This window comes from Mauremys reevesii, linkage group 3, assembly GCF_016161935.1.
Source record: "Mauremys reevesii isolate NIE-2019 linkage group 3, ASM1616193v1, whole genome shotgun sequence".
Taxonomy (NCBI): Eukaryota; Metazoa; Chordata; order Testudines; family Geoemydidae; genus Mauremys; species Mauremys reevesii.
In genome coordinates, this window is record NC_052625.1 from 63208595 (window position 1) to 63235546 (window position 26952).

Genomic DNA, 26952 nt, shown 5'->3' on the forward strand with positions numbered 1-26952 from the left:
AGAGAGGATAAATAAACCTTGCACAAGATGGAAGCTCTTTGCATTAGCTTTCCTTCCTGGTTTTGTACACCCAAGCAATGAGGGCAGTTTAGCTGAGTATCAGTAAATAGTTTCCAATTGCTGAGCTCTCTGAAGCTGTAGAACTGTCTCCCCAGGGAAGCTGGGAGTCCCCTTGTCTGCAACATTTAAAACTAGACTGGACAAAATACTAGGCAACATGCTGTGGGGAAACAATCTGTGGAGATGGGTAGGTGCAAAGGGCCTGTGTGACTCCTCCTCAGAACTGCCCCTCTAGCCTATCTGAGCTTCACCAGTTAACCCATTGAAACACCCACCCACCAACTCTGGTCTCATTTTGATCTCGTTGGTGGCGAACCAGAGACAGCTGGCACCAGAAAGCCCCATGTGACCCAATGGAACTCCAGTGAAAGAGGGATTAATAATAATTTTTTAAACAGCTTCATTTGGCTGTCCTGTGGATTCGTGGCTGTGCCTGGGAGTTGTCATTGCTACACCTGGAGTTGCAGACACGGAACAGCGCGCACATCCCCTTCCACCCAGCACGGGGAGGGGGGCATTAGAAATGGGAAATAAATCGCAGCACTGAGCATCCAGAGGGCTATTTTGTTTAGTGTGTATTCTGGGGCCACTCAGCCTTTCAGCATCTGCTGTGTTCAGGAGGCAGCTGGTACTCAAGCAGCTAATGAAATTGCCACTGATCTCTTTTCTTTGGTGAGAATAATTCTCCAAGAAGATCTCTGAAGGCTCCTGACTTCCCGTGCAGTTTGTAAGCTGTTGGCTTTGCTGCGTAGCAGTTTCAGCATCCACCTCTGTGGGAATTAGTGGAAAGCTGGAATGGTGACAGCCTGGTTCATGTTGGAGTTTGGTGTCTGTCAACTCAGCAGCACTTTAATTATACCCCTGTTCCTTTCAGCAGTGTCCCCAGGGAGCAGCCTGGGGACTTCTAGCTTTATCTACACTCCTCACTTCTTGAGCTAGAGGGGTAACCATTGGCCTCTCTACTCAGACCTTCCTTGAGAGAATTCCGAACATACAGGCACCAAGTCTGCCAACTTGCTTTGCATACAATGCATTCAAGTACTCCCTGGAAGAACTATCAGAGCATGACATCTTTTGAGGACTGTTGATCTGGGCCCTATTTGAACCACCAACCTTGGGATGACAGATTCCTTATCCCAATCCTTTGAGCAAACCAATTGACCTGCCCTAAGCCTGGACTGGAGACTGTGTCCTAGAAATGAAATGCCTCCATTGCTCATTTTCAACCCACTGAGTCACTCAGAGGATTCACTGAATGCCTTTTGCTTAAATATAGATATTTATTACTTGTATTGCTGTAGCGTCTAAGCGCTGCAGTGATGGACCAGGACCCCATTGTGCGAAGTGCTGTACAAAACCAGAACAAGATGGGCCCTGTTTATAATCTAAGCATAAGACAAGAGGCAACTAGTAGATGCAGGAGGAATAGAAGGAACCAATGAGACAGTACTGGTCAGTAGGCTGGGTAGTTGTCTCACATAGTAAATATGTGTCTCTAAAGTTGGCTTCGTGCATTATATTAAGCTAAAAAGCTAGCAGCTGTTGAAGTCTAGGACAAGAAGCTTCATTCCACACAGGAGACTTGGCTCACGCTCTGCAGTGTGAGTGAGATTTCTTTGCTGTCCTCACACTACTCCACGTCAATGGGCTGGCAGTTGGACGCTGGGAACTTGGAGCACGGTGAAAGTAGCACAGGTTGCTCTGAGTCTTCGGTGTCTTCCAGATCTGAAACAACTGGGAGCTTCATGGTCCCCTGACATACAGCTGTGTCTCCCTCCATTTAATTCCTCAGGCAGTGTTTGCTGTTTAAAGGGGGTGTGAGGCTCTGAACTGTTCTTCCCGTGCCTTGTTCTGTATTCTTAATTGTGAAGTGATTCTTTTTGGGGCACTTGCATGTTCCAGTTACCCAAAATCCGTTTTAGGGTTAATGCATGTTCATTGCAGAAGCAAGCAAGTACTTTGTACAATCTTATAAATTGATGGTATCCGCCTTAATTAACACCCAGTGCTGAGCTAGCCATCCACGCATCCTTCTTATTGGCAACAGCTGAGACTTGCTTTTCAACTTTCAGTTTTATTAAATCATGTGTTGCACAGAACAATAAAGCCCCGATCAGATTATGGAGCATTTTAATCTTTTGCATATCTCAAGCACATTTCATCTGGTGATCTAGGATTGTTTTACAAACATTAATTATGAAACTGCATAACCCCCCTCTGAGGAAGGTAATAACTGCAATAATACTTAGCACTTACACTGGGCTTTGGATGTACAAACAATAAGCTTTAAAATTGAATGAATGGCAGTAATTATTGTCATTCTTGTTACACACGTGAGAAAACTGAGACACAAAGAGGTGAAGTGTCTTGGCCAGAGTTATTCATCAAGTCAGTGATGGTCAGAAATAGAGCCCAGGGGGTGCGACTCTAAATTCCTGGCTTTAGTTACAAGGCTGCCTGCCATTCCTTGAGTTGGGTCTGAATGATGACGTCTCAGGGTGGCATAGATAATGGCAACTACACATTCACTAGCAGGACACAATCTGTAATTGAGCATAATACTGGATTCCACTTCTGAACTTTTTGTTGAGTAGTTTGGTATACCCAGCTTCTTGGCCAATAAAAGGTCCTTCATTTGGGTAATCGATTGTCCTTGGTGCTAGATGGTATCAAAGGGTGACTTAGTTGGAATATTTTTGCCATTTCAAGACAACATGAATCCATTTAACTTGTAATTTACTGGGTTTCCCAATTGTTTTCCTGTTAGCATTTGAGATCAAAAGAAAAAGCAAGGTAGAAAAGTTGACCGATGACTAAACTTTTCTATCCTTTTTTTTTTTTTTAAAAAGGAGGGGGATTGTGGGACATGATCATACGGGGTAGAAGGGTGAAAGGTCAGTCATTGCAATGCATGGGTCAGTGAATTCCTTTTCTAGGCAGTCAGCATGCTGCGTATTATCATTGCATTATGAAGTATGAAAATCCCAAATGTATAAGACTATCCAATGAAACTCGAGAAAAATGGTATTAAAATATCCCTAGGTCTTAGCCTGCCCCTGGACTTGCCTAACTAAGCCAAACCCTTTTCAGTTACAGACACGAGAGTAGAAGACTAAAAGCCTTTGTCTTAAGAAACCCTGTGTTTCCGTCGCTTGCCTCTCAAGGCTCTGCCTGTCAGTATTTCAGTCGTGCTGAGCTCCATTTCTTTAGTGTCAGAGATCATCTTCCTAACTTTGATGACTTGTCATCTATCCTCTGGCTTCTTTGATGCCACCAGGTGAGTCCCAGAGTCATCTGTTGTATGAGCCACTTGAGAATGGTGAGCTTGTGGAAACGGTATCTCGGGAAGCAAATTAATTTCTGTCCCTCTTCCCAGTGCAATAAGCCAGTTGACAAATACTCTTGTTTTTAAACGCCCCACGCACACATTACACCTTCCCAGTTTCCTCTTGGAGGCCCTAGCGTTTCAAATGATCTTTTGCTCTGCACAGGTATCAAGTAATAAATTCATAACTTTGCTTTGTATATCTATTGCTCCAAAGCCCATTTGCATGGGTCTCCCATGAGGAGGGGGGGCTGTGTCAGTGTCAACCAGCACGCCATCCCTTTTGGTCTCCATTGTAAAGGTGTTACTGAAAAATGGGGAATTGTGGGAAAATATGTATCAAATGTTTCATGATGGACAGTTACAGCTGGACACACCAATGAATAGTGGTGGGAGAGGCTCAGATTTGGTGTGGAGCTGATGTGCTCTCTCAGAATTGCCGACTGCTCATGTGTTGCAGGAGTTTGGTAAGCTACAGAAAGCACCAGCTGGAAATTCAGTTTGGAGCGAGCTCTTCACAACCGAGAGTGGTCCAAAGCCATTCCCAGGGACAGAACAAATACTGCAATATTTTGATAGTTAACAGAATATACACAGACTGTGACTGCAGTTGTACTGAGCAATAGCCCCAGGTACAGTGATGACTGCAGAAGGCCAAAGCGGATAAATAGGTCTTTAAGAAACCAAAAACTGGCCAGGATTTCATCACTTCTGACATCTCTTGGGAGAGCTGCTCGCCCACAGAGCATTCCTTCCTCCCCCAGGGCTGAGCAATGACAAGCAGAAATACAGGCATGACTGGCATCTGCACAGTGAAAGCAGCATGGCCAGCTGTTGTGCACAGCTGCATGGGAACGTATGGAAAATCTATTAATTGGAGTCGGGACACAATACAAACAGTTTGTTATGGTGTCAAGGATATTTCATTGCACGATCACACAGCAGATGTGAAGTGATGCAAAATGCTACATGTGTACAGATAGCTGCATGGGGCGGGTGGGGGGGGGGCAGGGAGAAATCAGCTCCTTCTGTATTCTTTTATAATATGCTGAATGGTATGGAATGATGTCCAGCAGGGCTGGCTCCAGGGGTTTTGCCGCCCCAAGCAGCCCCCCCAAAAAAAAAGCCATGATCACGGCAGTTCAGCGGGAAATCCTTCGCTCCAAGCGAGAGTGAGGAACCCTCCGCCGAATTGCTGCCGAATCCCTGAAAGTGCCGCCCCACTCCCGAGTTGCCGCCCCAGCACCTGCTTGATAAGCTGGTGCCTGGAGCCAGCCCTGATGGCCAGAGTTTGTGATCAGGTAAAGAAACATCCCATTCCTAGGATTGTACAAAAGGGTGCAAAAGGGAGATTAAGATAGGAGCCTCAACTCTGAATTTGTGACTCTTGTGAAATATAAAATCTCAACTTTAAAACTGTAACATGCTAGCTTTTGGGCATGCATCCCTGTTCCTCTACTGGGTGGAATGCTAGACATGCACAAGTGTGTCTCATAAACCGTTTGCTGCTCCACTTAAAGGGATAGCCTCCATTAGTTCATGACCCAGGGAAGGGGCTATGCTTTTGGAGCAGAAGGACCTGCGTTCTGTCCCCACTAATGATCATAAGTCCCTGAATGTCCGTAGCACGTATGTTTGTATGTCCCATCCCAAGTGAGCCTCATGTGCCACAGAAGCATCTTGCTGGCTGGTGCCTCCTTGTGGGTGTCTTGTTGCTGGGCCTTCTCCTGGGTTGTTGCCTCTGTCTGGGTCTTCCATGGCCTAGCCCTCCGGCCAGGTTACTTAAAAGTTCAATCTTCTTCCAGGGCATCCAAGTCCAGCTGTAACTGAACAGACACCAGGTTGGCTTCTCCCAGCAGACCTCTTTAGATTCTCTTTGCCCAGTTCCTCCTGGCCAGGAGGAAAGTCCTTCCAAAGCAAAGAGAATCACATCAGCCTTTCACAGAGCAGCAGGGTTCCAAGGCTTCTCCCTGCCACCCCTCGTTAGATTTTCAAATACATTGGCCCCGGGACTGCCTCCCTGGAGTCTGACCCCTTGTTCGCTCTTCAGCCACAACCCAGATCAGCTGGTCTCCTCTACAGCCTGTCCAGAACTGCTGGGCTTCATCTTTTAAGTCCTATACCCAGGCCGTCACAGGTGTGGCAGGGTGGGGCTAATGAAGCAGGGCTGGCTAGCCCTGGGCATCTTGGCTGTGAAAAGCCACCCTGTTGTGGTGTGGCACTGTGGTGGCCAGGGACATATGAGTTGCATTAACTTGTGTGCATTATGGAGATGCTGGTTGCAGCTCCATCGTTAAGGTTGAGTTTGACCTTGCACATTAAATCCCTGTTTTCTCTCTTTGTTATGTATGAAAAATGCAGCATACTCTCTCAAGAATTACAGCACTTACTCTTTGAGCACAGAATGAATTTACTGAGCACTTACAAGTAAATCCATTAATTAATTTGAGTTCAGATTAATTTTAAAACGATCCTTTTAAGAAATTTAACATTTGTCAGTCTTGTCTTTGTCCTGAATGATCTTAATAATGGAATAGCACAGACTATTCAAACGTTACATATAATTAAAATTCATTAAATCTTCTGCCTGGATTATGTTTGAAGAAAGTAGGTTATAATTACAATAATTGTTAATAACTTAGTTTATCTAATTGTTCTGAGTGTATGGGATACAGACAGGGTCAGGTCAATAGCTCAGGGATGTTGTAATTTCCAAAACGAAGCATTACAAAACCAGGAAATTCAGAGTTAAGATTACACTTAAAAGAAATCCAAACTAGTTAGAGTATGGATACGCACAGTTAAAACCCCCAAACAGCCTTATCTCTGCCCTCTCTTACTGCTATATCATAACCTTGCCATTATGATTGAGGGATATTAGTGCTTGTTGTCCCAGATGAGATTAAAATTGATTTTTAAAGATGCTATTTCTCTTCCATATGTTTCTTGACTCATGGCATCACTATAGGGCAGACATAAGTGTGCATTTCTGTAACCTGATATGTCTGGCTTTCTTTAAGTGTAACTGAATTTCCTGGGTGTGTAATGTTTGCTTTAGGGATAATTACAGCTGTCCTGTACTTCTTTTAACCCTTAATTTACTTGTGTACCTTCAAGATTAACACCTTTTAAACACTGGCTCTTGTCCTGGAGTACAGTATTAAAAAGCTGACTGCGCCGCTTTGCATTGTGGGCATCCCAAATCCTCACTAGCGTAGGGGGAAGTTTTCTCCCCTCCTCCCCCCATCTTTATTTAGAGAAGAGGGGAGGTGGGGAGAAAATAAATAATGGACAAAGATGAATAAACTCCCTGAGATTGTGAATCAAAGCCTCTGGAAAGGCAGCAGGAGACTTGTACAGTTTCAGCTTCAACCCCCTTGGCCAAAAGGCCCAAGAGAACTCAGACGAGAGCCCTTTAAACAGATCTCTGTCTCGCACTCCTTTGACTTTTTTGCTATTGCTATTTAAAAGAGAAAAGCCTTTTAATATTTAAGCACCATTAACTTGGCTGAATTATTAAATGTCAATTTGCATTATGTGCATAAAAGGATCAATAAACAAAGAGAATAAAACAATGGACTTGGCTGAGGTTAGAGAGATGTCAGCTCCTCTTATCGGAACGGGAGGGAATCGCTCCCTTGCCTGTCGGGCTGTGGTTATTCATTATTGGCACATGAGAGGGAAGGAACTGGGGACTGCACGGGACTCTTCACACCAAAGGCTTTGCAGGGATTTAAAGGGGTGCTATCAAGATGAAAACTATTTGGCTTGGTTTCCAGGGGTGCTGAGCATCCACAGCCCTGTCAGCCTCTCTGGAAAATTGACCAGCTTTTCCTTTCTGCACTTCCACTCCATTTACATGGTGAAACTGGGCTGTGGTGTGTGTCTTTCTGGTTTTTACTAATTTCACTGCTGATAGTTGCTTTTGGGTTGGAGTTTCATGGGCTGGGTGGGTGGGTGGGGAAAACACCACTGAAAACACCAGTTTTTGTTTAATAAAAAAACAATTCCTGAAACTCTATGACAACATTTTTCTGTTTGTGACTATGAGTTTAGTGCTGAATTAAACACCCCTGGAGACTTAAGGCAGGTTTGGCCATTAAAACATTGGGCTGGAATGGGGAGAGGTGTATTCAGTTCCCTGCTCTGTCACAGAGTTTCAGTGTGACCTTGTGCAAGTCATTTAATCTCTTTGTAGCACAGTTTCCCCACCTGGCAAAGGGTGGCAATGATACTTCCCAACTTGGCGGCAGCAGCAGCAATCTCAGGATAAATGCATCCAGGTTTTGTGAGGCGCTCGGGTAGTACAGAGACAGGGGCTGTCTGAGCAGATAGATCATTCTGTTTCCACAGAATGGGTAGAGCATGGGCAGAGGCAGAGCAGGCTTTCCCTGCACCATCCCCAAATGTGCCTCGGTAATCCTGCCCTGAAGGGACAGCATCTAGACATCACAGGGGGGTTCATTCTCTTTTGCCTACTCTCTTCTTGACTTCTCTGCTAGTGCTGCCAGCAAAAGGACTGGTTAATGCCAGTTGTGTTGGGTTTGTGATGTGAACACTGGTCCCCTGAGAGCTGGTTTGAGATCAACCAGCTTTCCTCACCCAAGCCGCAAAACACTCATCAGATAGCAACAATTCAGTCACTATTGACCTGGGCTGAATTCAGACCTAGTACCAGTGTGCTTAGATCCTCTGTATACACTGCGCCGGACAGAGTGAAATGCTCTGTTCTTGCCGAATACCGTTCTGCTGCAGAAAACCCTGATTGGAAATACTTGCATTTAAGGTAACGTTTTTGGTCCAGCTATTTCAGGCCCTAGTGAGGAAAAAATAGAGGGTTTAAACAAATTCTGGTTGGAATCTCCCACTCTCCCCCTCCTCCATCCCCTGCCTTCCATTGCAGGGGGTTAAATGGCTTCTGACTTTCAGATAAGGTATGGTCCAGCAGTGGGTAAATAGGCCCACATGTTGAATCTTTCCCTTTTAGCTGTAAATTGCAGGTGAACCTGTGTGGCACACTTTCAATACCTAGGAGTCCCCTCCTTCCCATGCCTCGTTTATCTGTACCTCTCCTTCTGAGACAGTCACACAGTCTCAGAGCTGCCACTGAATATACTAGGAAATGTAGAAAATGAGTGTCCTCCAGCTCTCTCCGCAGAAGGTCCCTCGCTTTCTTCTGACAATTCCCTTCTCCTTCTCTCTTCCCTTCCATCTGCTATCCACTTCTTACATTTCTTCTGGACCCCAATCTCCACCTAGCTGGAAGATGCTGGTCCTTTATTATCTCTCACTTTGAAGGACATTGCTTGATTTGCATGAAAACTTTTGTATTCCTATTCAATTTAGGGAATTCATAGATTAAAAATGCCAGATGGACCACTGTGATAATCTAGTCTGACCTCCTGCATAACACAGGCTGTAGGGCTTTCCGGAATTAATTTCTGTTTGAACTAGAGCATATCTTTTAGAAACCCAACAAATCTTGATTTGTTTTTCTGAAGCCTCCTTTCCTTATTCATAAACAAAACCTATGGTTTGAGTCTCCTTTATTTTGACCTTGTTATTTTAAAAAATAAACCGGCTGGTTGAGTCTGTACCTGTGTATGTCTGTGTTTTGGGTGTGCACATGTGACTGTGGTGGTCAAAGTTTGCACTTGTCCCCAAATGTTCTCAGTGCTGCTTGCCAGGGAACCATGTATGGTACTGTTCTCTCTCCGCCTTTTTGTTCTCTTTCCAACTTGGGAGTCACAGCTGTTGCCCCCTGATGACTTTTTATATGAAAAGGAGCCCATACTCCCTCATTGATCAGGTCACATGCACCTTTGCTGCTAATCCAGTCGACAGATGATTAGCAAATTGACATTTTCCTTTCCCTTTTGAAGGGCTGAAGGCTGCATGTGTGTGCTTGCCTTTCATCTCTGTTAAATGGTCCAGCAGTAAAGCAGCAGCCGGCGTTTCAAAGTGCTCTGTTTTTTGGATCCGTAGCCGCAGATGTCTTTGTTGAAACCTCGCAGTTGTTGTACCAAAGCGTGTGGGGTGTTTTTGTTTTTTTTTTTTAAAAAGGGAAAAAAGAAGAAGAGAGGAGATAAAACAAACAGCACTAGCAATGACCTTGGGAATGAGCTGATCTCAAATGCAGGGATGATGGGAGAGAGGCAAAACCCTTGGGATGGTTAAAGCAAAACACACTTTCCTACAGAGGTTATTAGCAACAAGTAACAGTTTTCCTTAGGACATTCATCTACTAAACTCCACTACCTGCATTGTTCAGTTGCAGTGCTCCTGGCTGACTCAAGACTTGCAGCATGTATCAGTCGCCACCATTGGGAGGGGAAGGAGAAGGAAGACAGGAAAGCAGAGGGCATGAGATTTGCACAGAGCAGCTGGCTTCTGGCTGAGTTCTGTTCAGGCCCTCTGGGTTTGGCCCTGCCGGCTCCCCAGGCACAACTGTTGCTGTTGGATCGTTTGCAGCCTGGTGGTCAGTGGGAGCAGAATGGACCTGCTTGCTTGCCATGGGATACAGTGGCAGTATGTTGAGATGCAGACAGCAGCCTAAGAGCGGGACGGCTCATGAAATGAAGGATCTTTGAGAGGCTTTCTGACTGTTATCATTCAGGGCTTGTGTGGAGGTGCCTATGTGAAATGAATAGTTGAGTCTCAGCCCAGCTCCTACTGGGCAGTGGTGCCCATCACAAACCACCATCACTACTGGCATTAATTGCCCTTCTCCCCTCCCCCCGTTGGCAGTCTCCATAGAGAAGCCAAGGATTGAATAGGACATGGAGATTGGACTCCCCCTTTCCTCACTAGAGGAGATTCCTGTGGAGGATGAAGCACATACGCAGGATGGATGGATGAGCGACGGAGTGCGAACTTCCACTGTCCATGCTGTTCCTGGCCTTTGTGTAAAGAGAAATCCCCAGGCTCGAACCCTTCACCAGTGCTGCAGCTAATTGAAATGTTTAAAAAAGTTAAAAAAATTGGCTTGTAATTGCAGCTGGAGTGGAACGCAGCTGGAGTGGAACCCAGCTGGGACGCGGCACATCCTCCGCTGCATCCCTTTTACCTTGTGGCTGCTACAGCGAGATACAGGGATACGGCAAAGCTTTGCTTCTGCAGACAGGAAAGCAAGGCCCAGGTAGTGAAGGAGGACTGAATCCTTTCCATGGCTGGGCTCAGAGGATGAGACATTCTTCTTTTCCTCCCGTTATTTGGAGTCTGAGTATAATGTTGCTGCGTAACAGGATCCGAATATAGCTAACCTCTGCAAACAGTATTTAATGCAAGAGAAAGCAAGTCATTTCCCCGACCTAGAGAATTGCACTAGGGATCTAAATATCGAGCTGCTGCAGGCCAAAGGGAAGGGATGGTCTTGCTTTGGTGGTTAAATATTTCACTGAAGCTCACAATATCCTTCCTTGTAAAACAAATCTAATGCCATTGCCCCAAAATTGAGCCAAGCCTTCTGGTGCATCAGCCACCCTCTCTGGGGCATATGTTCTGCAGCTCCTGCTGTTTTTTTCCCCCTATTTGTTTGTTTTGTTTTTTTTTAAAAAAGCAATATCTAAATGTTGCTGGAAGAGTCACTGGTGATTCAGTGGAGGGTTCTCCCAGCATGCCGCTGGGGCGATGTTTTGCTGGCGGTGCCATTGTTTGGCGATGTAAAGCTAAGGTTCTGACCACTTCTGAGTTAAAGAGCCCATGCCACTTATTATAAGTGGCTAGCTTGCCTCCTGGGTGATTCCATTCTAATCCCTAAAATTCCTCCACGCAGTTTCCATTAGAAACAATATTCTTCACTTGTTATGTAGTGTTCTGGAGTGTCACGCAAACGTTGCTTTGTGCACCTCCGTGACAGCTAAGTTTCTGTGGTGGGTGGAATGATTCCTGTGTATTTATGTAAATGCCGCAGAGGCATCTGGCACTTTCCAGATGAAGTAAAGCAAGTTTCCTGCCCTCAAGGTACTGTATTTGTAATTGAATATAAGCAGGCAATCCAAAGAGCAAAGCTGGCACTAGCACAAGGGGTTCAGGGTGGGTTAAGATGGCTGGCATGCTGGGAAAAGAGACGTGCTCAGCAGAGATTTGCTTTGTTTTGCACACCCTTTGGGTTGTGATCGTTAGCGTTATCATGTTAGATTAGTGTCATGGTGGCTTTGTTTTGTGATCCTCTCCTGAGTGGGGCCAGCCATGCAGAGCACCAGAGTCAGAGTAGTGCTGGAAGGGTAGCTAAAAGGAATTTAGGGAAGTGGCTTGGTCAGTGCTTAAAGACATGGAAAAAGTGGAGGGTCTATCATTTTCTACAGAAACGAGTGACACCACATCTGCCTGTCCCCCACTCCCACCCAGCCCCAATCTGTTCTCTTCCACATTAATGCTGCCCCTCCACATCTGTTCCCCCCCCCCCGCCTCACCTCTGCTCCGCTTGCAACTCCAGGGGCTCTTCATCCCCTCTCCCAGGATGGGGAGGTTGCAATGGGGGTGGAGGGTCTTTCTCCCCCTCCTAGACAGGGGAGCAGCTCCAGGGGCTCTTTACCCCTTCTGCTAAGGTTGTCCACCTCTGAGATGCAGGAAAAAAACCCAGCCACTGGCTGGCTACCCACCCACAGAAAGGGTCCCAGTGCCAACTACAGCTGATTCTCTTCTTCCCCCCACTCCCAGTCATGAGCCCCTATCTCATCCCCTCCCAGGAGCCCCTGCATCCCTCATCCTTCTCCTCACCCCTCCCCACTGGTGAGCCTTGTGTCCATCTCACTTCCTGGCCCTCAGTGCTGAGAGGAGCAACCATGGTTTTGATGGGTTGAGGGCCTGGTGTGCAGAGCAGGTGCCAGCTGCACAGTAGTTACAGGATTGTTGCATGTGCGCACAAATTTCAGGGAAGGCTGGTCACAAGTAGAGAAGAACTTGGCACATTAAATATTTTTGCCAGCAACTGCCAAGCCAGGCCAAAAAAATTTGGCCAGGTGGCAGCCCTACCCTGCCCCTTCCCAGCCCCGGTGTTGCAGGGAGGGGAACAGAGGAATGGTGGTCCCTGTTGCTCACAGGAGGGGAGGGGAGAGAAGCAGAGGAATGGTCCCTGTTGCTCACAGGAGGGGAGGAGGGCGTGGAGCTGCTCTAAGTAGCTGGACTCTTTCTGTTCTCTCCTCCCTCTGTCCTGAGAACAGATCCTGATGGGAGGGGTAGAGATCCTTGCCTGCTTCCTGGTTGGCTCTTTAGACCTCCAGTGGAGGGGAAGTGGCCAGTCAGAGGAAGTTTCCCCCGAGGCAGGTCTGAAATGTGCTTCTCAGAAATTTTATTTGCAAGTCTGCCAGCTGTTGTAGTCTGGCACACTTTACACAGAGGAGAGCAAGGCCACTAGGTCCCCAAGAGGCAGTGGTTTTCCAGGCAGAGAGGGAGATGTGAAAGAAGGTCCAGAGCAATGAGTGGGAGGGAGCATGAAGACCCTGAAACTCTTATATCTCCAGAACTCCCGCTCTTAGCGTCTGGTCAGTGAACCTCTTTTCCCCCAACTCCTGAGAGTAACCCAGCTCTCTTGGTGTTAAGGTTCTGAGACCAGCTAGACTCGGAAGTACCCGACTGCCTCAACTCAAAGCTACTCCTGGCTGGCACTCTGAAAACCCACTGTGACGAGTTCGGTCACAGAGACCCCCTTGAGGCTGTCACCTGACGTGCTGGAATTACCTCTGAGCCCATTTTCCCTGCCAGCTTGGGACTCCAGAACCCTGCCCTGTTAAGCCAGAGACACTAGTCTGCTGCCACACAGACCCCAGTTTAGTCCATGCCCCCAAAGCAGCAGACTTTACCTAAAAGCAGCTCAGCAGGTTACCTGGCTCCCAGCGCCTAGTGGGATCCAAACCCCAAATAAATCAGTTTTACTCTGTATACAACTTATACAGGGTAAACTCATAAATTGTCCGCCCTCTATAACACTGATAGAGAGAGATGCACAGCTGTTTGCTCCCCCAGGTATTAATCACTTACTCTGGGTTAATTAATAAACAAAAGTGATTTTATTAAGTATAAAAAGTAGGATTTAAGTGGTTTTAAGTAATAGCAGACAGAACAAAGTAAGTTACCAAGCAAAATAAAACAAAACACGTAAGTCTAAGCCTAATACATTAAGAAACTGAATACAGGTAAATCTCACCCTCAGAGATGTTCCAATAAGCTTCTTTCACAGACTAGTCTCCTTCTTAGTCTAGGCCCAATCCTTTCCCCTGGTACAGTTCTTGTTAGTTTCAGCTCAGGTGGTAACTAGAGGATTTCTAATGAGTGGCAACCCCCTTTGTTCTGTTCCACCCCCTTTTATGGCTTTGGCATAAGGCAGGAATCTTTTGTTTCTCAGGGTTCCCACCCTCCTTCTAAATGGAAAAACTCCAGGTTTAAGATGGATTCCAGTACCAGGTGACATGGTCACATGTCCTGTGAGACCCCAAGCTCCATTCTTTCCAGCCTGACTCACATGAAGACAGGAAGGCTTACAAGTAAACAGAGCCATTTGCAACCAATTGTCTTGGTTAATGGGAGCCGTCAAGATTCTAAACCACCATTAATAGCCCACACTTTGCATAGTTACAATAGGACTTCAGAGTAATGTTTCATATATCTAGCTTCAGATACGAGAATGATTCATACAAATAGGAAGAACACACTCAGTAGATTATAAGCTTTGTAATTAAACCTTTTCAAGAGACCTTTTTCATAAAGCATATTTCAGTTACATTATATTTACACTCATAAGCATATTTCCATAAACATATGGAGTGTAACGTCACACCCCCGTTAGGATTTAACTCACTGTCTGGTTTGGCAGGGATCTCCTCCTAAGGGTGTCACTGGGGCAGAGATGCAGAGGAGGCACCAGACACCCAGGACTTGTTCACAAGGCAGTGGTGGGAGTGCTGACCAACCAGACTCCACCATTAAGAGGTGACATGAAGACATCAGCCACCTGGCTTCAATTAGATATCACCTGCTGGCTCCTCCCTTTCTTCTATTTGCATTGCAGAGTTAATTCTGACAGACACAGCCCAGTCTTTCTCCAGCCATTAATACACTATTGATTCGCAGCCCTCATGACAGTGTTAATGGACACTGATCGTGTATTATTATTTCCATAATCAGCCTCAAGCTGGAGTGAATTTTCCTCTGCAAATGCTCCATCGATATTGTGCCCAGCTTTCTGGCCTTCCGGGGAAGGAGCCGGCCTGATTATTTGTTTTGTTTAAAGTTTCAGTGGAGCCTCTGGTTTCTATCATTAATAGCTTAATCAATGACACCCGCTGAATAATGAGAGAATGCCTCCCTGCCCCCCACAACGTTCCTTCACAGCATTTGCCATCCCTTCCCAGGGCTTGTTCTTGCAGGCACGTTTTCATGACTATACAAAACTGCCCCTTTGTGCTAGACACCCCTGCTCCATGTTTGTATCTGCTCGCTGTCCTGAAATACTTGCATTTCCTATAATATTAGCGCAAACTCTGCGTGTTGTTTCTATTCACTTTATTAAAGCCACAGTAGCACCGCATCTCCCATCTTTAACATTTTTTAGCACAAATTTATTTGACTGTGTATATCAGAATTATCTTAACTGCTTTCTATAAGTCCTTTATCAGGTCTCCCTTGAACCAATGACCATCCAACTTCTATCTTCGCTGGCTCTTATGACTTAGAGGAATTGTGTCATTTTCTTGTTCTTGCTGCTCTTGTTGCTGCACTGTATCATTTTTTTCTTTCAGCCAAGTCTGATCTTGCAGGTAACAATTGCAAATGTCTCCAATTTCATCTATACGCTTGGCCATTATTAGCCATGATATCATAAGATTGAGGTGCTACCTCTTTTGTTACAGTGGCTTTCTGAGCCCAATTTCTACCATTATAGATATGTACTCAATCATTTGGTTTCAAATAAGGTAGCTTAGGCAATCCTCAATCATAATAATTCTTTTGATACAAACTTGGCTGATATTTATACTTATTCCTTTCCTTCTATCCTTTTTGAAAAAGCATAGGTAATTTCCTGTTACATAACAACTGTGCAGGTGCTAAACCTTGTCATAATGGCCATGTTCTATAATTTAATTTAAATCAGTATTGATTTCTTCAGCTTTTATTAGTAATCTTTTTTTATTATTTTAACACCATTTTCAACTTGTCCATTAGATTGTGGGTAACATGGACTTGATGTAATATGTCTGAAATATATGCGATGCAAAACTTTTAAACTCTCTTGACTATGAAATTGAGGTCCATTTGCAATCATTGCCCTATTGGGAATACCATGCATTGCAAAAATTGATTTTAATTTTATTAATGACTTGTTTGGCACATGTGTTTTCTAGTATAGATATTTCAGGAAACTGTGAAAAATAATCAAGAACTATAACATATGCATATCCTTTATATTCAAATAGATCTAAATCTACTTTAGACCAAGGTCTTGAGTTTTCTTGAATAAATGTCAGAGGTTGTTTAGACTGAATACATCTATATTTTTGATATTATCAATGGCTTTGTGTATTCTTTGTGAATCAATCTGTAATCCCTGATTAGTAAGTGTGTCTCCTAGAAGCATTAATTCTAGCACTTTACATTTGTGTTAAGCTTCAATCCTGCTTCTTTTGCTTTAGATAATGCTTTAGTTAATCTTATATCCTACTCTTTTAAAGTTCTTCCCCATATTCTTATGTCATCTATGTACACTTGTGTGCTACCTATCTTTTCAAAAATCTTTTTATTGCTCTATGAAATATGTCTGAGCTGAACATAAGCCAGAAGGTAATCTTTTTAAAACAGTAATGTCCAAAAAGGTGTGTTAAATGCACATAGCAATTGGCTTTCTTGCTCCAGTGATATTTGCCAAAATCCATTTGAAGCATCTAAAGAAGAAAAGTATTTTGCTTGTGACAGTTGTCCAAATATTTCTTCCCTGGTAGGTATTTTAAAATGTTCCCTTTTAACATACTTAGTTAAGTCTTCTGGATCTAAATATAAATGTAAGTATCCATCTTTCTTTTCTACTATTGCTAATGAATTCACCCACTCAGTTGGTTCTTCCACTCTTTTAATTATATCTAAATTACCTGACCTTTCCGATTCCTTTTGTACCCTACTTCTTAAAGCTAAGGATATTTTTCTAGTTGCATGTATAACTTGTTTCTTTGTTTCATTTAACTCTGTTTTATACATCGTATCCAATTTACCAATGCCAAAAAATAGTTCTGTAAATTGATGTTCTAGTTCCAGTGTTTCGGAATTTTGAATAGTCTGAGTTCTACCGGTTAGATCTAGAGAGAAACGTGTTTCTAAACCTAAAATAGAAATATCTTGTCCCTTAACTACTACAGATCTTATGCTTTCTAAATTGCCTTTAACTAAGACCTGTAATTCACTAATACCCCATAGCTTGAATTTTTTTTACCAGTGAAAGATTGTAAATTAATATGATTTGTTCTTTCTACAGGTTTTACTTTAGACCTCCTATAATTTCTTCTGAAATGACAGTAGCTTGTGCACCTGTATCTATTGCATACAAAATAAATGTTCCATTAGAAGATAGTGTAAGGGCTCAATTCTCCTTGTAATTTACAGAGCGACTTGGTTTCAGAATACCCAGAAACCAGTTTTCTTCATCTGTAATGTTAGTTCCGTATTTCTTACTTGATATCTTCTCTGATACTTTTGAATTTTGAACTAAATGTAAATATCTACGTTTTTTTCAGACTTTTCTGTTTACAAACTTCTGTGAAATGATTCTGTTTCCTGCAGATCTGACAGGTCTGACCATATGCTGGACATTGTCTAGGTTAGTGCCTCCAACCACATCTAGAACGTTCCTTCATATGCTCATATGTTTTAACTTTAACACTCTATAGACTTGTTTGTTTCCTTTTCCTTAGCAAGTCTATATTCACATCAATTTGTTTTCTTTCTAAAATGTGCAATCGTTGTTAATTAAATTCAGCAGTTTGGCAAATTCTCACTGCTTTTTCTAGATTTAGATCTTGCTCAAACAGTCTCTTTTGTTACCGAGATACCTTTTTATACCCATCGTCATTTGATTCCTTATCATGGATTCAGATTCTGGGGAAATTACATGTCTGACTTCTTACCTTTTAGTTCCGTTTAAAAATTATTCAAAAGTCTCTTCCTCCCTTTGATTCCTTGAGTGAAACTGAAATCTTTCAAATGTTTCATTTCTTTTTGGTAAACAGTATTCCTCAAATATTTTTAAAACAAACTCCTAGTCGGCTCCTTCTCTAGCATTAAGCTCAAATGAATTGGATAATGAAATTGCTTTTGTACCTGCAGTATTCACAAAGATAACAATATAACAATCTTTTGCTCATCTTCCTTATGAGTAGAGCTGATTGCCCTAAAAAATGCATCAAATTCTTGTGTAAACCTTTTCCAATTTTTCTGCAGCATTGCTTGACATTTTGAGAAATGTGAGAACTCTTCATTTATCCATCTTATTTCGTTCAAATTTGTTTTCACTTCTGAGTAACTCTTACCTCAGTTGTTTTTTTTTAACTTCTTCCAGTTTTTTATCACTTCCTTCACTCCTTTTGCCATGTATTCTTTTATGGCCAAGTAATCCACTAGTCTTAATAATAATAATTCATAGCTAATAATTTAATAAATCTTTATTAGATACATAGTTAACATTGATTGAGTTGAGTTAAAATGCTCTGTATGTATCAGTCTAACCTAAAACCAGCAGCCTTTTCCCACTGTCCTCTCCCACACCCTTTAATTAGATATAATTAAAGCCACAGTAACACCACAGCATGTTACCTAGGTCTTTGGGTATGTCACTGTGCCATGTGTGCAAAGGTCTCTGTGGTTGCTCTGAACTCTATAGAAAAATTGGGGTCAGACTCTGCCTTTTGCTGCCAAAGTAGAGGCTCCTACCACTTGAGAATCTTCCTTAGCTGTTAGCAGTATAGGACTTATGACACACAGTGGAGCAGTTGTGATTCCATCCCGGAGAAGGTGGTGATACTTAAACTCTAGGTAGCTGATCACAATACTATCTCAGCAAGAAAAATTGAATGATTTATAATTTAATTCCAATAAACCCCTGTACCCTCCATTTGATGCAACATATTGTAGGATTTTCTGCTTCTTTCTTGGCACCAGCTGCAAAGCTCATCCACTAGCTGCCTCTTGTGCGAGACAGGAGATGTGAGAGAATATGATTGGCAGCCAGCTGCCTGGCTCTTCAGGGCTTGAGCAGATGGTGTCAATCAGACTAGAAGTGAGTGTTCAGCACTGCCCTCTCCCCACTCCCGTGTTCGCTGTAACTCCAAGGAGACAGATCAACAAGGCAGGGAAAGGGCTCTGCCTTCCTAGTTTGACCTACTTGCAGAAGAGGATGCTTTATAATCGCACCGGGTACATAGAGAGTCACGTGACTGGCAAAACTGGTGTCTTGAGTAGTTCTGATGAACCGTGTCAATGAGGAGCAGGAGGCTCTAGCCTACAAGGGGCAGCAGGGAGGACCAAACAACCCGCTTCACGCCAGAGGGGGATGGGACTGGAAGCTGTACTTGGTATGTGGATTTTTGGTGCTGCATTAACAGCTTTGGGGGCTGAAGTTCTTTATCCAGGGAGGCAACCCCAGAACAGGTACAGCGAAGGTGGGGGCAGGGCAACACTGTGTGTAAGGATGAGTTGTCCTCCCAGTCCCCCGTGAAGCACCCTCAGATCTTTCCTGGGATCTGTGTTTAGGAGTGGACGGCGTGCTGAGCTGATGACACTCGTGGTCGCCTACTCCGAGACAAAGGAGCGTGTGACGTATCCATTTTCTCTGGCCTGAACAGCTATCCAGGGTGGATGGATGCAGGCTTGCTGCTGTTAGGCTTGCTCCTGAGGCTAAGGCTGCTCGTATGGATTTTTCTATCCTTTTGAGAACAAGAATATTGAACATCTGGGTCTGAGGAGCAGACTGCAGAGAGAAGTGCACCCAGCAATAGCCCATGGTTATGAGAAAACAAAAGGGCAGGTTGCATTTGCTGACCTGGCTGATGTCACTAAGAGCCTGGGGGGATTTTGTGTAAAATCTGTGAAGAACGGCTTATAACGTAAGCCTCGCTCAGAGCACAGCAGGCCTGACAAACTCAGCTCCAGGGGAGCTGACTCCAGGCTGATACTACACTGAACTGCTCTCAGCTGGGAGTTGCCTGGCTGTGGGCCAAACCATTGGGAGCCATTCTGAGCAGGTCTTAGCGGAGAGTCATCTCCTGGCATGCTGAGCTGGCTTTGTTATAAACTCAGCCCAGTGGGAGAAGACTCCCAGCTCAAAGCAGCTCCTTCCGGGGGAGGCTCCCTTTTGGTACAGCTGGCAGAACTGCTGTCCTTGGGCCCGGCTCCGATTTCTGTTTGGAGCTTAGCTGTGGGGCCCCACTAGCTTGTCTGGTACAAGATGAAGGACTTGGATAAAACTTCAGCCTCTTCAGTGTCTGGACCCCAGCCAGCTGACCCAGCAGGTTCTCTCCTCCGTGTGACTCGCCCCAGGTTGGTTTTAGGGCCCTGTCATGAAATAGTATCTGGAGGGAAAATGTTGACCTAATATGAAGAAGTTTGGCATTCTTCCCATGAAGTTGTATGGTCTGAGTAGTACCCTGGATATCTTTCTTTCTTTGCCCCAGCCCTCACTGCTCTGTTGCCTCCATTGTTGTACTATCTGAGCCTGCATCCGACGACGTGGGTATTCACCCACGAAAGCTCATGCTCCAATATGTCTGTTAGTCTATAAGGTGCCACAGGACTCTTTGCTGCTCCTGTCTGAGCCTTGTAAATGTAAATGGATTGATCCCCACAACCCCCCTTGTGAAATAAGGAAGCAACGTCATCCCCTTTTTATAGCTGGGGATGCAGGGCACTGAGAGATTAAATCCCTTGCCCGAAGTTACACAAGCAGTGTGGCAGAGCAGAGAATGGGACCCAGCTCTCCTGAATCCCAGTCTGCCGCCTTCCCTACAAGACCATTTCTCTCTCCTCTGCTACTTGTTATTAACACGATTGACCTCTAAAGAGCAGGTGTCTCGTAAGCTTCCCACATGATGGTGATAACATTGTACAGTACATTGCACTGGCATAAAGTTATTTTATCCTCTCCAATTTCCTTTCACTTTAGTGTGTAAATATATCAAGTGAAAGGCTAGTTAGAAATCTCAGTGCAGAGGCCAAGCTCCCTGTGGGCCAGACCTTTCCAGAGTGGGAAATATTAGGATGTGCTGTGAGATAGGTAGGTTTTCAAAGGCTGCATCTTTCCCTGAAAGCAGCTGTGAGTGTCTTGGACTGTTTGCTTTGTCTGGAGCAAAGCCCCTTGTGTTGGGCTTCTCTGTGGTGGATTTCTGTCCGGGAGGAATGGAAGTTCTGAAGCAGCTTTGCTTCGGTTGCTGAAAAGTGGATTGAAGCCTTGGAGAAAAGACCAGGGACACAATCCTGCCCCAGCCTCCAGCGCGCATTGGAGCACTTCCTTTTCTGCCTCTTGTGGTTCTTTGGGTTTTGCACACTCAGAGAGGCATCCAGGTTTAGGGAAACCCACCAAAACACATGGAAATGTCTCCTCAGGGCTCATACTTTATGGGACTCGCACAGGGAATGATGGAGATGACTGCTTCACTCCCCAAGCACCAATCCCCTTGCCTCAGTCTGATCTTCCTGTTCCTCCCAGGAGAAAGTGGCTTCCACAAAGCCTTGTTTATTGTGACAGATGCAGTCCCACCACCTGGGGAGGGAGGTAATGCTGTCTACTGCACTGGAGACCTATAACCTTTCTGTGTGCTAAAAACTCCATGGGACCCAGGATGATGGGAAATAATAATATTCCTTCCACATGAACACCCTGCGACTGTAATTAATCCTCATCCGACCATTTTACAAAGGGACAAATTGACTTTCCCAGGACCATACAGCACATCCCAGCAGAGTTGAGATCAGAACCCAGATCTTACAGCTGCTAATTCTGTGATTTAACCACTAGGATATCTTTCCTGCAGAACACTGAGGGTAGAGTTTGCCCTTGGCTATCTCCCTGTTGTCTCACTGAAGTAAACATAACTGACGATGAAGTTTTTTCTCTGATCAGACTCCCATTACGTGGTAGCCAAGTGGTTTCACAAGCCATCTGCAGATGGTACAGCAGGTTTTCTGAACTCTCCATTCAGAGACCTGGCCCCAAACTGGGTTTAGAGGACAGATGAAATGACTTCTTCTTGTTGCTGGAGACTCAGTGCTGTTACTGCAGGAGAGAGTCTACTACTTTGTTTGGACAAGGATTGATGAGCAGCAGTGGTTCACTCTCCCAAGGGCCTCTCTCTGTAATCAGGAGAAGGGGTCCTGCTGCAAAGAGGATCAGGCAGGGGAAGCTTCCTAACAGTGTGTGTGTGGGGGGGGGGGACACTGGTGCCTCAACAGTGCTCCTCCCATACCGCCACTTCTCCCTGAGGCCCTGCCCCTCCTTCTCCCCCCGCACCCCGTTGCACTTCCTTATGGCTGGTAAAAAGTGGGAGAACCATGGTCCTCTGCCCCCAGCACCAGCACCCCAGGGCTCAACCAAGTTATTGATACTTACCAGTAAAGCTAGAAATATAGTCTTGCTTCTGAGCAATATGGAAATCCACTGGACTAGAGAGAGCTCTGTAGAGCGGCAGAGCAAGAGAGGACAGAGAACATCTCTTAGGGACCATGTACACATGGAAATGTACCAGCATAATTATACCAGTATAGTTACCAGTATAACTCCCCTGTGGGCACTCTGTTCCAGAATATGAGAGCCTTTTTCTGATTTAGCTTACACCACTTCCAAAGCAACATAAACTAAACTGAAAAAGGCACTTTTATTCCAGAATAAGTGTGTCCACGTGGGGAGTTATACCGGTATAACTGTGCTGATAAAATCCCCCATGTAGTCTAGCCTGTAGGGACTGTCTTGGAGATAAGGCTGGCAGGCAGGAAATGGCTAATCAGAGGAGAGGAGCAAAAAAAAGCAGAGACTTCAGTGGGGCATTGACCAGAGGGAAGACAGCCACCGAAATTAGAAGATCTAAAATGAGCTGGACTGTACAGTAAGCAGGGTGCACAGAGGAATTTAGGGAAACATTTAAGTTAAAGCGACAGAAGCTGAGCTGTTACCACAAGTGAAAGAGCTCTGAGACAGGAAGGGTCTGTTGGAATGCAGGCAGCCCCGCTTCAAGGAGAGAACTCAGGATGAGATTGGGACGGAGGGTGTCTGTTTTAATCCGCAGTGCAGATTCCTCACAAATCCAGAATTGGGTGCAATCAGCGTGACTGATAGTTGGTGCTGCAGACTCAGGATTGAGGTGCCCTGGCAGGTCTGGGACTGGGGATGGGAGCCCAGGACTGGAAGAGCAGAGCAAAGGACGTCAGGTCAACACTGAGGGGACATGGCAGAGCTGTGTATGAGAGGATTGCACCACCTCCTCTTGCTCCGCACTAGCCATAGAGCTACCAAGCCCTTTCTGTTTCTTAAAGTGCTTCCACTTTCTCCCTCTACTGACATGGTTAGCAAACAATAATCCCCCCATCCTCTTGGGAAAGGCAAATCTCTCATCTGCTCAGTCATATCAATGTAGCTTTGCGTCCTGGTTTCAGTGTTTTAGTTTTTAATGACAAGACTCTTGTGAGAGCTATCCCAGGAGATCTCTCCAGACGCTATAGGCAGGAGAGGGAAGGAGCGGCAGAGATGAGTGTCCATATATTTGCTATAATATCGTTCCAATAAATGCATTGATTCTATTAGCTCACAGTTGTGTGGACAATACTTATCTGATGATCCTGCCAATAAATTGCCATTGAATTGGAACGAGAGAGGAGACAAGGTGATAGAGGGGGCGTGATCACCTAGCACACAGACCCTGTGTAGCACTACAGCTTGCACCTTTGATGTGTTTTATAAATGGTCAGCTCTTGGAACAGGGTAACCAGTCATTGAAATGCGACCCTCCTTCCCAGTTGGGGGTGAAAGCCTCCGCTATTTTAAATTAGCCTAGTTTGGCTAACGGCAATGGAGCTGCCCCAACTTACACCAACTGAGGATCAGGGCGTTGGTCTGAGTAACACAACTGCCAGGGGTGGCTCTAGGTATTTTGCCGCCCCAAGCACGGTAGACAGGAAGCCGCGGGACCAGTGGACCCTCCGCAGGCATGCCACTGAAGGCAGCCTGCCTGCCGCCCTCGCGGCGACCGACAGAGCGCCCCCCGCGGCTTGCTGCCACAAGCACGTGCTTGGCGTGCTGGTGCCTGGAGCTGCCCCTGACAACTGCAAACCCCCTTTTCCACTGTCCAACCCAGCCTGGCCTGGGCCTGTGCGGCTAGTGAATGCAGAGCTGACTGTTTAGAGCTGCACAAAGCACTGCTTTCATTTCGCACTGGCTAACAATATTTTGATTTTTTTCATCCTTGGTGGCTGCATGGTGACGGGATCTGTGGCTTACTCCAAAAGTCCCTGCACCTCGGCAAACTTTGTGCCAAAGCTGGTATTTAACTCTGCCAGCGTAACGGGGTTTCCTTGCAAACCCTGTGCTCAGTTTAGAGAGTTTTTATAAAACTCTTTGCTTTAAGCCCTTTCTTCATTTCCCTCTCCAAGTTGTCCTGTATTGAATTACACTGGGGGTGATAGGGCTGAGGAGCTGAATCCACATGGAAGTGCTACAGCAAGAAGGAAACACATGCCCCACTGAACTAGTAACATCTGCAGGTTTATCCATTCCTTAAAGTTAGGCTGCAGTTTTCTGCCTGGCCAAGCACTGGTGTCCCATGGGGATGCGCACAGTCACATACAACGCTCCCCAGCTGCTGCAGTGATCATGAGCGCTCTCAGCATATGGACCAGATGACTGTTGATGCAGGTCCTCTCAAGCCAGATCTTTTTATATATTCCCCCTTACTACTTGTAGAAACGGCTCCTATTCCTGTTGATCAGGACTGACTAGTAGGGTTTGAGGTGAGGCATTGGTTGGTTTAAGGAATTGGTAATGGGATATGGAGCCTTTCACCTTCACTTCCCTCTTTGGGGGGGAACCAAAAATCTTTCCTTTTGGATGCTGCTGCATTGGCCTCCGTGAAAAGCATTGGTGGTCTCAGTTCAGTTCCTAGTGTTGCCACAAATTGGCCCTTGTTGGAGTCTCAGTGGAAATCTCAGGGATTTAAGGAGCCACAGAGAATGAAGTCCTCTCTCACCGCTAGAGGAGGATCCTTCTAGCACAAGGCTGAGGCATGTTGATTTGACAGCATGGGGAAGACTTGTACCTACCGTGGCCTGTGCTGTAACCTGTTCTGGGGATAAGTATGAATAGCCAGTGCTTATACATCTCTGCAGAGCCCTTTGGAGTGACTGGCTGATTAACTCTCCTAACCCCACTGCAAGGTAAATCTCCATCATAATCCCTCTTCTACAGGCACAGAGCACTCCTGATTTGACCAGGTCACACAGCCAGTCCCAGACAACACTCCTTCTCAGAGCTAGGAATAGAGTTCAGAAGTTCCTGGCTCCTATTGATCACTGGCTTACACTATCTCTCAGTGTACTCTAGTCTTCAGTCTCCACAGCTGCTAATCCCAGTTTCTTTCCCCCAGATTAAATTCACTGATGCCAGGGGAGGGAGGAAATTCCCCAGTTTTCAGAACAATGCTGCCCTTGCCTCTCCAGTACTGACCTTAGTCTTGCTTTCACCTTCTGCAGCCCAGCAGAGGCTGCGTGGCTCCCGGGGCGAAGTGTGGCAATTCCAACAGCTTTGTGAGGACTTGGATTCCACCTATACGTTGCTGGCATTCCCTGTTCTAATTAGTTCTCTCTTTCCCAGCTCCAGCTCAGGCCCAGATCATCCATGCGGGGCAGGCCTGTGTTGTGAAGGAAGCTAACATCAGTGAACGAGTGTACACTATCCGGGAGGGCAACATTCTGGTGCTGCAGTGTCTGGTCACGGGACACCCACGGCCGCAGGTAACCTTTCTGTAATGCCAGTCACCCGCACCCCTTTGCTTCTCCGTTGGGTTCACTCTAATCTCGCCTTGTAGAGGAGACATTGGGGGTGGTTGGAGGACCCCTTTCCCCACTACCTTCACTCTTCTACCTTTTTGAAGGTAGGTTCCTCTCCTCTCTTTCTCCCCTGGCTTCCTGGGCAGTAGCTGCAATAAAAGAAAGAAAGGGCTGAGGAGCAGAGACACTGGATGAGTGAGTGTCCTCTGGAGCTAGGGCTGTGGCCTACAACAAGGCCAGAAGTCCTACCACAGTACAGCATATGGAGATTCCCCTGTGGCTCGAGTACTAGTGAGAACCGTGTTTTGGATGCAACAGGGCCTGAGGTGAAATATTGCCCAGTTCTGCCCGTGTGCTGTATATTGGTAGCACAAGGCTCTCTCCAGAGCGTCTATCCTTCTAACAGGCCAGAATGAACTAAAAACATGGGCTGTGTTGAATTCAGGGCTGTGTAGGTAACACTAGAGACTCCAATCCTCCCTCCACAGGACAGGCACAGCTTGGACAGGAATAGTGCAAGCTTCCCCTTCACACCTCACCAACGTAAGAGCGGAGTCGAACCTCTGAGGTCTGTTCAGCCTTGGCCTCTTGGACCAGGCCTGCAAAAGGGATCACTCAGTTAGGGGAACACTGGGGGAGAGGGCGTTTTTCTGATATGGACACTTGTCCATGATGAGCTGGACTGGGACCCATCAACTCATTTCATACAGTGGACACCAAGCAGCTGCCAGTGGTGGTAATTTTTGATTGCTACTGTCCAAAGCTGGATTCAGACCCATACCATAGAGGTGAGAGGACTGCAGAGAAATTCTTACATAGCAGCTGATGTGTGTAAATGACCCCAGAGCATGGGTAAAACTGTGGCTAAGCTTGGGCCTTCAGGGCCAGAATAAACCCTGGGGAGTGAGTTACACTGTGAATGAAGCTGTCCGGGGGAGGGTTATAAGAGGGTTGGTGAGAAGCTCAGCGGTTCCTGCTGCCCTTGCAGCAGCCTTGCCAGCTGTAGGCACTGATGCTGATAACCTGAAGCTCTGTGTGTGCCGGTCACCCCTTCCCTGCACTAACTGACCAGGCGCTACTTGTCTCTTGGGCCTTGGCTGGTAGGAAATGACAAAGGAGAGAGAGCAGCTCGGCCAGAGAATCCAAGTTAGAATTAGCCAACAGAATGTCTTTTAAGAAACAAAAAGATGGTGACAGTCTGAGCCAGGATGTTGGGCAGCTGGCCACTCAACAGAGCCTCTCGTGTGTCATTGTGGAGGATTACCTACCCTAGGCACTTGGGCACACTGATCCTGTGCACAGTGGGCAGATCCTGGGTGTGCAGAATAGAGGCATGGAGAGAACTGATGCCCATGCTGCCTGGGAGCATGCAGAGCATGCAGGCAATGTGAAGCTCATGGGCACTCTGAGCCTGGCAGGACTAGAGAACATTGGTGTACCCCTTGTGCAGAACGCTGCTGCACAAGAAGCTGTGGCATCCCCAGAACCTGTTTGTGTGTAACACTAGCACATGCAGAGCCCAGATGTGCATATGGGACACTGGCGTGTATGTCCAAAGA

General features: G+C 45.7%; 1 protein-coding gene across 4 annotated transcripts in view; it reads left to right on the forward strand.

Annotated features, from left to right (window-relative positions):
* Positions 1-26952, forward strand: part of MDGA1 (MAM domain containing glycosylphosphatidylinositol anchor 1) — a 185823-nt gene that overhangs the window by 39225 nt on the left and 119646 nt on the right. For all 4 annotated transcript variants that reach the window (XM_039531598.1, XM_039531600.1, XM_039531601.1 and 1 more), the window contains exon 3: positions 25218-25357. In XM_039531598.1, the coding sequence (XP_039387532.1) occupies positions 25218-25357 (140 nt within the window). The remainder of the gene's footprint in view (positions 1-25217; positions 25358-26952) is intronic.